Below are 13659 nucleotides of genomic sequence, written 5' to 3'. Positions count from 1 at the left end.
AATCAATTTCAGTAAAGTAAATATGAAGGAGAAAATTCTGAAAGCAGCCAGACGAAAGAAAACCATCAACTATAAGGGCAAGAATATTGGAATAACTGCAGATCTCTCTGCTGAAACCTTTCAAGCTAGAAGAGGATGGTCATCAACTTTTAATCTCCTAAAACAAAATAACTTTCAACCCAGGATCCTGTACCCAGCTAAACTGAGTTTCATTTATGATGGAGAAATTAAAAACTTTAATGACATTGACATGATGAAGAAATTTGCAACAACTAAACCAGCTCTCCAGGATATTCTCAGACCTATCCTCAATAAAGACCAGCATAATCCTCCACCACAAAAGTAAACCCACCCAGAAAATTTTGATCAAATTCCAACTTCCACAGTTGCAAAAGGATTAAAAATGTCCACCGGACTCTCGAAAGGCTTATCAATATTCTCAATTAACATGAAAGGTGTAAACTGTCCTCTAAAGAGGCACAGGTTGGCTGACTGGATACAAAAACTCAAGCCAGATATCTGCTGCATACAAGAATCTCATCTTACATTAAAAGACAAATATAGAATCAAGGTGAAGAGATGGTCATCTATACTCCAGGCAAATGGAAAGCAGAAAACAGTAGGCATTGCAATCCTATTCGCAGATGCAATAGGGTTTAAACCAACCAAAATAAGGAAGAATAAGGACGGACACTTCATATTTGTTAAAGGTAATACTCAAAACAATGAGATTTCAATTATTAATGTTTATGCACCCAACCAGAACGCACCTCAATTTATAAGAGAAAATCTAACAGACATGAGCAACTTGATTTCCTCCAGTTCCATAGTAGTTGAAGATTTTAACACCTGTTTAGCAGTGCTGGATAGATCCTCCAAAAAGAAGCTAAGCAAAGAAATTTTAGACTTAAACTTAACCATTTAACATGTGGACTTAACAGACATCTACAGAACATTTCATCCCCTCAAAACTGAATACACATTCTTTTCCTCAGCCCACAGAACATATTCCAAAATCGACCACATCCTACGCCACAAATCTAACCTCAGCAAATTTAAAAAAACAGAAATTATTCCTTGCATATTGTCAGATCATCATGGAATAAAAGTTGAACTCAATAACAACAGGAATCTGCATACCCATACAAAAATATGGAAGCTAAATAACCTTATGCTGAAGGATAGATGGGTTAGAGATGAGATTAAGAAGGAAATCACCAAACTTTTGGAACAAAAGAACAATGAAGACACGAATTATCAGAACCTCTGGGATACTGCTACTGCAGTTCTAAGAGGGAAATTTATAGCATTGAAAGCTTTCCTCAAGAAAACGGAAAGAGAGGAAGTTAGTAACTTAATGGGACATCTCAAGCAACTGGAGAAGGAAGAACATTCCAACCCCAAACCTGGCAGAAGAAAAGAAATAACCAAAATCAGAGCAGAATTAAATGAAATTGAAAACAAAAGAATCATACAACAGATCAATAAATCCAAAAGTTGGTTTTTTGAGAAGATCAATAAAATAGATAAACCTTTGGCCAACCTAACCAGGAAAAAAAGAGTAAAATCTCTAATTTCATCAATCAGAAATGGTAACAATGAAATAACAACAGACCCCTCAGAAATTCAAAAAATCCTTAACAAATATTACAAGAAAATTTACTCTCAGAATTATTAAAATCTGAAAGAAATCAACCAATACTTGCAAGTACGCCACCTACCAAGACTTAGCCAGAACGAAGTGGAAATGTTGAACAGGCCTATATCAAGTTCTGAAATAGCATCAACTATACAAAATCTCCCTAAAAAAAAAAAAAAAAGCCCAGGACCAGATGGCTTTATATCAAAATTCTCCCAAACCTTTAAAGAAGAACTAGTACCTATATTACTAAACCTCTTCCAAAATATAGAAAAAGAAGGAATACTACCCAGCACATTCTACGAAGCAAACATCACCTTGATGCCCAAACCAGGGAAAGACCCAATAAGAAAAGAAAATTATAGACCAATATCACTAATGCTTATTGATGCAAAAATACTCAATAAGATCCTAACAAACAGAATCCAACAACACATCAAAAAAATTATACACCACGACCACGTGGGATTTATCCCATGGTCTCAAGGCTGGTTCAATATACGTAAATCTATAAATGTAATTCAGCACATAAACAAACTAAAAACTAAGGACCATATGATTCTCTTAATTGATGCAGAAAAAGCTTTTGATAATATCCAGCATCCCTTCATGATCAGAACACTTAAGAAAATTGGTATAGAAGGGACATTTCTTAAACTAATAGAGGCCATCTACAGCAAACCCACAGCCAATATCATATTGAATGGAGTTAAATTGAAATCATTTCCACTCAGATCAGGAACCAGGCCAGGTTGCCCATTGTCTCCATTGCTCTTTAACATTGTAATGGAAGTTTTAGCCATTGCAATTAGGGAAGAAAAGGCAATCAAGGGTATCCGCATCGGGTCAGAAGAGATCAAACTTTCACTTTTCGCAGATGACATGATCGTATATCTGGAAAACACTAGAGATTCTATTACAAAACTTTTATAAGTGATCAAGGAATACAGCAATGTCTCAGGCTACAAAATCAACACCCTATATAAATCTGTAGCATTTATATACCAATAATTGCCAAGCTGAAAAAACATCAAGGACTCTATTCCTTTCACAGTAGTGCCAAAGAAGATGAAATATTTGGGAGTTTATCTAACAAAGGACGTGAAAGATTGCTATAAGAGAACTATGAAACTCTAAGAAAAGAAATAGCTGAAGATGCTAACAAATGGAAAAACATACCATGCTCATGGCTGGGAAGAATCAACATTGTTAAAATGTTTATACTACCCAAAGCAATACATAATTTTAATGCAATTCCTCTTAAAGCTCCATTGTCATATTTTAAAGATCTTGACAAAATGATACTTCATTTTATATGGAATCAGAAAAAACTCGAATAGCCAGAACATTACTCAGAAACAAAAACACAGCAGGAGGAATCACGCTATCAGTCCTGAGACTGTACTATAAATTGATAGTGATCAAAACAGCATGGTATTGGCACAAAAACAGAGAAGTAGATGTCTGGAACAGAATAGAGAACCAAGAGATGAATCCAGCTACTTACCGTTATGTGATCTTTGACAAGTCTATTAAAAACATTCAGTGGGGAAAAGATTCCCTATTTAACAAATGGCGCTGGGTGAACTGGCTGGCAACCTGTAAAAGACTGAAACAGGACCCACACCTTTCACCATTAACTAAGATAGACTCTCACTGGATTAAAGATTTAAACTTAAGACATGAAACTATAAAAATACTTGAAGAAAGTGCAGGGAAAACTCTTGAAGGAATTGGCCTGGGTGAATATTTTATGAGGATGACTCCCCAGGCAATTGAAGCAGTATCAAAAATACATTACTGGGACCTGAAAAAACTAAAAAGCTTCTGCACAGCCAAGAACATAGTAAGTAAAGCAAGCAGATAGCCCTCAGAATGGGAGAAAATATTTGCAGGTTATACCTCCGATAAAGTCTAATAACTAGAATCCACAGAGAACTCAAATGTATTAGCAAGAGAAGAACAAGTGATCCCATCTCAGGGTGGGCAAGGAACTTGAAGAGAAACTTCTCTAAAGAAGACAGACACACAATCTACAAACACATGAAAAAAAGGTCATCATTCTTAATCATCAGAGAAATGCAAATCAAAACTACTTTGAGATAACACCTAACCCCAGTAAGAGTAGCGCACATAACAAAATCCCAAAACCAGAGATGTTGGCATGGATATGGAGAAAAGGGCACACTTTACTCTGCTGGTGGGAATGCACACTAACACGTTCCTTTTGGAAGGATGTTTGGATAATACTTAGAGATCTAAAAATAGACCTGCCATTCCATCCTATAATTCCTTTACTAGGTATATATCCAGAAGACCAAAAATCACAATATAACAAAGACATCTGTACCAGAATGTTTACTGTAGCCCAATTCATAATTGCTAAGTCATGGAAGAAGCCCAAGTGCCCATCAACCCATGTATGGACTAGCAAATTGTGGTACATGTATACCATGGAATATTATGCAGCCTTAAAGAAAGATGGGAGACTTTACCTCCTTCATGTTTACATGGATGGAGCTGGAACATATTCTTCTTAGCAAAGTATCTCAGGAATGGAAGAAAAAGTATCCAATGTACTCAGCCCTACTATGAAGCTAATTTATAGCTTTCTTATGAAGGCTATAACCCAACTATAGCACAAGAATATTGGGAAAGGGCCAAGTCAGGGGAAAGGAGGGGGAAGGTTAGGGTGGCAGGAGGGTAATGGGTGGGGCCACACCTATGGTGCATCTTAGAATGGGTACAGGTGAAACCTACTAATAACTAAGAGAATGCCATGAAGGCTACGTTGAACAGTTTGATGAGAATATTTCAGATTGTATATGAAACTAGCACACTGTACTCCTTGATTTATGTACACAGCTATGATTTAACCAATTTAAAAAAAAAAGAAAGAAACTTAATCAATGGAGAGGAACCCAAAGATGACCCAACTATAAGAATTAGTAGAAAAACACTTAAAATAGTTATTAAAATTATATTCAAGAATATAAAGAACAGTATGTTCATGAAGAATAAAATAGGAAGTCTATTCAGAGAAATAGAAATTATAACAAAGACCCAAATGGAAATTCCACAAATATAAACTGTAATGGTTGGGGAAAAAAATTACTGTAGGGTCTTAACAATAAATTTAAAATTTAAAAATAAAATTTATTGAGAGTAATGTTCTTCAAGACAATTTATAAAAGAAAAACCCTACATTATCTAATAACAGCTAATAGAGAAATATTGGGGCATCACTGCCACACAATAAATATTTTTGGAATAAATTAAGTAGTGTGCTTTTATGAAGTATTTAATAAGATCAGAAAATACAATCCAGAGAAAAATGTAACAAATAAAATCTGATAAAAGCATAATCTCTATTATCAATATAGACTATAATATCTTACAAAGGAAAGTAGAAGAAAAACGTTCAAAAGATTGTATCTGAGATTTAGGATTATGAGGATTATTGATGATTTTTCTTTTAAAGTATAAGTGAGATTTATTTGGAAACTATAGAAAGTTAAACAGTCTACTCCATGGACAGAGCAGAGGTAAATGCTCCCTGTAGAAAAGAACCAGTGATTTTTACTTTCTTTTTTATACTTTTCTGTATTTTCCAAAAATTTATAATGAGAATGTATTTATTCATTTGGCCAGAAAACTGTATAAAGCAATATAGAGGTAAAAGTTTTACACCAGATCTATGTTAAATTTGTCCCTAATGTTCTTGCCTCCCCACTTTTCAGGTTTACCTTGGTACAGAGTCATTCCCATTCATATCCAGATTGAATTCTTGGACGTTTGTAAGCTCTTTGTCAGTAGCCAGTTCTCTTGATTTAAACACAGCTTGAGTTCTTAACCTGTAAAAATAAATGAAAAGAATTTCTAATCCTGTGGAGCCTAATAAACGGAATGGTAATCCTTAGAAAAACATGTTCTTTTAGGTAGATCCATACAAAGTTTTTCAAATTAAAACTCAACTATCAAAACTAAATAGGTAATTCCTAAGTATACAAATAAATACAAATTTGTTTCATAGAAATTTAAATTTTCACTTTGGGAGGCTGAGGTAGGCAGATTGCCTGAGCTCACAAGTTCCAGGTCAGCCTGAGCTAGAGCAAGACCCCATCTCTAAAAATAGCCAGGCATTGTGGTGGGCACCTGTAGTCCCAGCTACCTGGGAGGCTGAGTGAGACAAGAGAATTGCTTGAACCCAAGAGTTTGAGGTTGCTGTGAGCTGTGATGACAGGATACTCTACTGGGGGTGACAAAATGAGACTCTATTTAAAAAAAAAATTAAATTTTATCTATTTGGAGGGGAGGTAAAGAAGATTAAGTTGGTTAGAATACCATGTAAAAACTCAAAATAATAGACACTTTAGTAGGAGCACTTTAAGTCTCTTCTCTAGAAAGTTAAACCTTCCTTCTACATCAAGTATATTTTGATCACAAATGTTTAAATGGGAATTCCAGGAACTCTAAGTATACATACCTTACCCAACATGTACAAAGGAGTCATCCACTACACATACTGACACATTAAAGAGCTAACGAGGGGGAAAATCAACATATTTTCCTCTGGGTTACAGATAAGTCTTTCCAAAATAATTGGAAGACATTTTCTTGATTGACGTTAACTTAAACCCACACTCGCATTGCTGAGGAGGTTAGGTCAATTAAGAAGGCAGCACAAAGGTCTGCTACCAGGAATTTGGGTATTAATCACTGGTACTAAATATGTAACACTATGTATTATCTCAGTTTTTTAGAAATGTTCTCTGGTTATCTGAAAAAAGTATATTCTTCAACTATGAAATCAAACCATGAAGCAATAAAAACATTGTTAACATAGGATTGTTATTCTCATTGTGGTCAAAAGACATTCTTATAATTTCACCTATGCATAGTGATGTATAAAGAGAAGTATGTAGATTAATTACCTCCAGGAACTTACAGTTTAAGACTAATAACTGGTAGTGACACATAGGTAGGTAGGTAAATGCAGATACAAAATTCTAAAATAAGGTAATTATAAAAACAGTATTAACAATGATAGCAGTCAGAGTAGCCTCTGCAGCATTAAATTAGTAGAAATGATGATGTGAATGATAGCAACTACCATAAAGAGTGCATTTTACATATACTATTGTGTTGACCCTCACAAGAGTTCAATGAAATGGTTACTTTTACTCTATGTATTTACAGATATGTGAAGTGATAGCAAAGGCACAGAACTCTCTCAAGGAGACACAGTTTTTAGTGGTGTATGCAGTATGTTTAAAATCATAGTTAAGTATAGATTATATGTATTAAGGCATATTGTAAGAGTGGGAGACAAAAGCAGCTATTTTTAATTAGCCTTGATTTTTTATTCATTACATATATACTACTTTGGTCCAGAAAGCATTTTAAGGTGATTCCTGGTACTGTCATAAATAGTAGTCTGGATAAATTTTCTCCAATCAATCTTAAAAGTTTTCACAAAGGTAATATCTTTTTGAAAGTTCTTATTAACTATTATGTAACAGCAAGATAGTAGAATGAACTGTTAATAACAATTTAAGTAAATGTCAATGTCATGTCAAATCTATTTCAAAATGACAGGCTCATCCTCAAAGTCTGAACTACTATTAACAATTCTGAGCTAACTCATTTGGCATTCAATTACAGGTTGCCTTCCCAATATTTCTCTTGAGCATTCTGAGCACTATAAACAATTCCTCCTGTATAGTAGATATTGAATCATTGTTTAACTGAGGTGAGATTCCTTGGGCCATTTAAACTCAAGTTCACTACAGATATATAAAAGTTAAAATTATACATAAATTAGAGAGTAAGATTATGTATCATACACAGAGAAACAAGATTAAATCTTGTTCATTTTGGTACTTCCCCCATATGCTCGTTTTGTACAGAGTAGGGGGCTTAGGAAATGTTTTCTGACACTAAGAGAATGAAACTGAAATATAGACGTTAAACACTCAGGTGCTAATTTAGTACTTATACTATAATGTAAAATAGTGTTAGGTGAAAAAGAAACAAGACCTAAAAATTTTATGCAGTGAGATTTTAACTACGTTGTAATGAACAGACAGAGTATAGACAAATGGAAAAGTAGAGCAGAGAAAAATGAAAAAATTTTTCCTAACTTGAGGAAAAAATATCAATGACATATTGAAAAGATTTCAAGGAAACAAACTTGCCTTTAGAAAAAAATTATATCTTAGGAAAAGTGGGGCAAATGAGTAGAGAGGTGAGTCCAGATTATAAAACACTTTGAATAGTAGCTTAAATAAACATAATCTAATAAAAAATTATCAGGGGTTTTTGAAATTCAAAGGTGGAAAAATAAAAGCAATGTCTTAGGCGGATGCATCTGAGATAGTCTTGATACATGATACTAATGTGCAGAGGTTGGATTTGATATAATCTTCGTAAGTGATAAAATTACTTAAATCCAAAAAGCAGGCCAAAGAATAGGGTAACTTTCAGCCTACAAATAAGAATTCTGATACTGATTAGTTAAATGGACAGATCTGGGCTTCTAGTTTTAGGCTGTATCAGCTAACTCTGATAAATCTCAGTGGAAGTAAGCAGGAGAAGGAGAGATGAAAGCTGTTCAATTAAAAATGTCTTCAGTCTTCTTATCTAGGCATTTTACCATCTTGATTAGGGAGAATTTTAAGACAAGAACTATACATGGATGAATAAAATGGCAGAACTGTGCCTGAGACTTACAAGGACTTGCTTTAAAAGATTATTAAAGTAGGGTGGCGCCTGTGGCTCAGTGAGTAGGGCACCGGCCCCATATACCAAGGGTGGTGGGTTCAAACCTAGCCCCGGCTGAACTGCAACAACCCACCTTGGCTTTGTAAAGAAACTTTTAAAGGGACATGTAATTTCTCCACCAATTAAAGACACCAAGACACTGTGATATGTTATGTGTGTGTAATAACAAGAGCAACCAAAAATCAAATCTATATGGTCCTTTGACATCATCAGGGGATTCGTTCTAGGCCTACTGCCTCTATGTCAAAAATCCACAGATACTCAGGCTAATAGTATAGCATTTGCAAATAACCTAAGTACATCATTTCTTATAATTTAAATCAGGTTACTAATAATACTTACAATACCCACTACATATAAATGCTATGTAAATAGTTCCTATACTGTATTTCAGGTTTTCAAAAGAAATTATTGCACTTTTATTGTTTCTTTTTCCCCAAATATTTTCAATCCGTAGTTGGTTTATTCTGTGGATGCAGAACCCAGGGATACGCAGGATCAACTCTATAGATAAATTAAAATGAAATTCTAAAAAAATGTTTAAGTAACTCATAGGAAGGTAAGATAAAGAAAACACTGAAAGGAAAAATGGAAGGAAAAAACAAAAAATAAAATGTCAGACTTAAACCCTAACATACAAATTAAAAGTAAATGTCTGAACATATAAAAGACAGAAACTGACAGAGTGGATTAAAAAACATTAAAAGCCTAGACTTCTCCACTATGCAATTCATCCACATTAAAAAACAAACAAAACCAAAACCAAAAGAACTTGTACTCTCTAAATCTACTTAATAAAAAAGAGAAAAACCCCACATAACTCTGGGATGTTGAGGTTGAGGTGGGATGATCACTTAAGGCCAGGAATTTGAGACCAGGCCTGGGCAATACAGAGAGACCGTGTCTCCACAAAATAAAAAAAAATTAGCCAGGTGTGGTGGTGTATGCCTACAGTTCTAGCTACTTGGGAGGCTGAGATAGGACAATTACTTGAGCCCAGGATTTTGAGGCTGTAGTGAGCTATGACCGTGCCACTGTACTCAAGCCTGGTAACAGAATGAGACCCTGTCTCAAAAGAGAAAAAGCAAAACACCATAACTCAACTAAATGCTGGGTCTAAGAAACTCAATTCTATGTCAATTCTATGACAACATATGTAGGCTGAAAGTAAAAGGAAGAAAGATATATATACTTTGCGAACATTAATCAAATGGAAGCAAGAATAGTTATGTTAATAACAGATAAAGACTTAAGAGGAAAAAAAATTATTAGGGACAGAGAAGGACACTCCATAAAATGATAAAATGTCCAATCCACAAAAGACATAGCAATTTTAAATGTGTATGTACCAAATAGAGGGATAAATATGTAAAAAAAAAAAAAACGAATAGAAACAAAATAAAAAAATACATGTATCTTCTGTTATAGTTGGAGATGTCAAAAACTCTCAATAATTGATAGAACTAGGTAGAAAATGAGCAAGGATACAGAAGAACTCAACATCATCATCCAACAACAGGACATCATTGCCATTTATGGAACATTCCACCCAACACAAGTAGAATACATGTTCTTTTCAAGTACTCACAGAAGATATATCAAGACAGAACATAGTCTGAGTCCTAAAACAAACTTCAAAAAATCTGAAAGAAATGAAATCATACAGAGTATGTTATGTGACCACAGTGGTAACAAACTAGAAATGAATAACAGAAAGAAAACAGGCAAATATCAAAAAACTTATAAACTAAACATCACATTTCTATGTAACTCATGGGTCAAAGGAAATTTAAAAATATGTTAAATTGAATCAACATGAAAATACAACATACTAAAATTTGTGGGATGCAGGTGAATCAGTGCTGACAGGGGAATTTATAGCACTTACTGTTTCTAGTAGAGAAGAGAAAATGTCTCAAATCAATAATTTAAGCTCCTACCTTAACAAATTATAAAAAAGAAAAGCAAGATAAATACAAACCAAGAAGAAGGAAGAAAAGAATAAAAACCAGTAAAACTGGAAACAGAAAAAACAATAAAGAAAATCAATGAAACAAGAAGCTGGTTATTTAAAAAGATAATTAAATTCACCAAACCTGTAGAAAGATAAATAAAGCAAAATAGAAAGACACAGATTACCAATATCAGGAATAGAACAAAGGATATAGAGGTGGTCCCTGGGTTATAGACAAGATAAGTTCCTGAGAATATCTTTAGGTTGGATTTGTATGTAACTTGGATCCTTAATGAATAGTGCATATATGGTAATAATAATACTGTAATGACTCATATGTGGCAATAATAATAGAATACTATAGAAATAATAATAATATCCCTGTACTGTAATAATAAGTCACAAATTATTGTGTTCTTTCTTTTAATTCCTAGGCTAATAAGAAGGTTATGCTTATTTTGATCTTCTAAACAAGTCAATAATAACATTTCCATTTCAATAATTAATTCATTATGCTGCTCAGTCATAATTGATACCTTAATTGGAGCACTGCCTGTCACATGTTCTGGTATTCTCACTTTATCCTTTTGTAATTGTCCTGATAGCTGAGACTGAAGCCTAATGCTTTCCCATTGAAAGACAGCATTTGGTCTTTTCCTAACCTTAATTATTTCTGCTTTCTTTTCCACTATAATCAGTAGCCTTTCTCTTTGCTACAGGCTCACTGGGACTTGTAATGGACTTCTGCTCTGGAAGTATGGTCATAAAGGTAAGCACAGATTCACAAAATCAAATAAAAAAGTTAAGAGACAGTGATGCTATGCCCAAGAGCCCCTATAAACAATGAGACTAGCGGCTAGTGTAAAAATGCTGCGCCAATACACCCTGCCTTATACCATGTGGGTTTGTTCACGTGTGTGGAAGAAACTAGTTTCTGAATTATTAATTCAATTACTTAATTATAAATTATCCTTATGGGAAGCCTTGGCAGCTGGTTTATAAGTAGGGAATGCTGCATGTCAGGTCATCCACAATCCAGGGATTGCTTGTAACTACTCATACAAACCTGTCAGACACCAAAAAGGTGATGGTAGAATACTAAAAACAAGCCTACACACATAAAGTTGATAACTTAGATAAGATGGATCAACATCTCAAAAAGCACAAAGTACCCACAACTCACTCAATATCAAATAGATAACTTGAATAGCTCTAAGTTTAAGGAAATTGAACTTCCAATTTTAAAACGTTTTGGGGGGGAGGGTACGATGTGATATTTTATTATTTTTTATTAAATCATAGCTGTGTACATTAATGCAATCATGGGACACAATGTGCTGGTTTTATATACGATTTGAAATATTTTCATCAAACAGTGGAGAAGTCTACCAAATATTTAAAGAAGAATTAAAAGCAATTCTACACAATCTCTTCCACAAAGCAGAACTGGAGAGAACATTTCCCAACCCATTTTATGAGGTCAGTGTTACCTAGATACCAAAACAAGACAAAGAGAATATAAACATGAAAACAACAGAACAACATCCCTTACTCATTTTGATTCAAATGTCCTTAATAAAATATTAGTAAATGAACTCAGTAATATATAAAATATGTTGTACACTATGACCAAGTAGGGATTATTCTATGGATTCAAGGCTGATTCGACATTCAAAAATAAATGTAATTCATCATATTAGCAGGCTAAATAAAAAAAAACAACACAATCATAAAAGGTATTTGATAAATCGCAATACTTATTCATGTTAAAATTCTGTATAATCTGTAATAGAAAATAATCCATAAGTTGGACTTCGTTAAAATTAAAACCTTTTTTTTTTTTTTTTTTTGAGACAGAGTTTTACTTTGTTGCCCTCGGTAGAGTGCCATGGCATCACAGCTTACAGCAACCTCCAACTCTGGGGCTTAAGTGATTCTCTTGCCTCAGCCTCCCAAGTAGCTGGGACTGCAGACACCCATCACAATGCCTGGCTATTTTTTGTTGCAGTTTGGCCGGGGCAGGGTTCAAACCTGCCACCCTCAGTATATGGGGCCGGTGCCCTAGCCACTGAGCCACACGTGCTTCCCCAAATTAAAAACTTTTTGTTCTGTCAAATATCTTGCTAAAGCGATTGAAAAGACTAGCTACAGACTGAGAGAAAATATTTGCAATCCATGTATCTGACATGACATCTACAAGAAATGAAGAACACTCAAACTAGTAAAAACATCCAGATCATCTGATTAGAATAAGGATAAAAGACACTGAAGAGATAATTTACCAAAGAGGAGTGAAAACAAGCACATAAAAAAATGTTCAACATCACTAGCTATTAGGGAAATGTAAATTAAGGCCACAAGGAAATACCACCATCCACATAGTAGAAGAGGTAACATAAAAATTAGAGATAATACCAAATGCGAGCAGGGATGTGGAGAAACCCAGCACTTACAATAATAAAATAGCAATTTAGGTTTTGAAACATTGTGCAATTGTGGAATTATCAAGGGAATAATAGCCTAAACTTGGATAAATGTGTAAGAATTGGTTATTAACACATTGACTGCCACAATACAAAGAAATTTTTTTTCCTTGGAGTCATGGTGTTTTGTTAGATTGAATACATTAATTGCCACGTGAGTTGTACTTAATTCATGCTAGTTTTGAGCCCAGCACCTCGTGAAGCATATGCAACTCACACATTTCTTGACCTAATGAAACACTGTGGCCCCAAGAGGAAAAAACTTTTTTTCTAGTGTGGCAGTCATTGTGCAAGTCTCTCCGGTTCTGCTCCATACATGCTTCACAGGGCCCTGGGCTCAAAACCAGTGAAAGCTGACTACAACTCACATGGCAGTTAATGGTTTAAATAAGTTCTGCTTCATGACCCAAATAGGAATAAATTTAGAAGGCTCTAGTCATTTGTTATATTTTATGTTATGGTAAGTAGACATAAATATGGAATGATGACAGCTAATCACACCTCTTCACAATTTGATTCCAAACCCTGAAATATCAAGCTTTTACTTAAAGCCTAATATCTCTATGATAAGATCAAAAAGCAAACAACTTTGTATAATAGTAATATCATTTAAAAATTTCTTTAGAACACGAAAAAAATTACACTGGATTGCTCAGAGGCAGATATTCTAAGCTAACATTTTGAAAGACAAGGTAATCTTTCAACTCTTCCACAGAAGACAGGGAATTTACTTAGTAATCATAGTTGGTATGAATTTCGAGCAAGCTTAGATCTTGAAGAACCGTTTTTTTCTACACCTC

At 34.2% G+C, this 13659-nt stretch overlaps 1 protein-coding gene across 4 annotated transcripts in view; it reads right to left on the bottom strand.

The window, feature by feature from the left end:
• KIAA1328 (KIAA1328 ortholog) overlaps positions 1 to 13659 on the bottom strand; it is a 399620-nt gene that overhangs the window by 141546 nt on the left and 244415 nt on the right. For all 4 annotated transcript variants that reach the window (XM_053571111.1, XM_053571112.1, XM_053571114.1 and 1 more), the window contains one exon: positions 5386 to 5493. In XM_053571111.1, the coding sequence (XP_053427086.1) occupies positions 5386 to 5493 (108 nt within the window). The remainder of the gene's footprint in view (positions 1 to 5385; positions 5494 to 13659) is intronic.

Source organism: Nycticebus coucang, chromosome 19, assembly GCF_027406575.1.
Source record: "Nycticebus coucang isolate mNycCou1 chromosome 19, mNycCou1.pri, whole genome shotgun sequence".
In the NCBI taxonomy this organism is placed as follows: Eukaryota; Metazoa; Chordata; class Mammalia; order Primates; family Lorisidae; genus Nycticebus; species Nycticebus coucang.
This window is presented reverse-complemented; position numbering and strand designations above follow the sequence as displayed.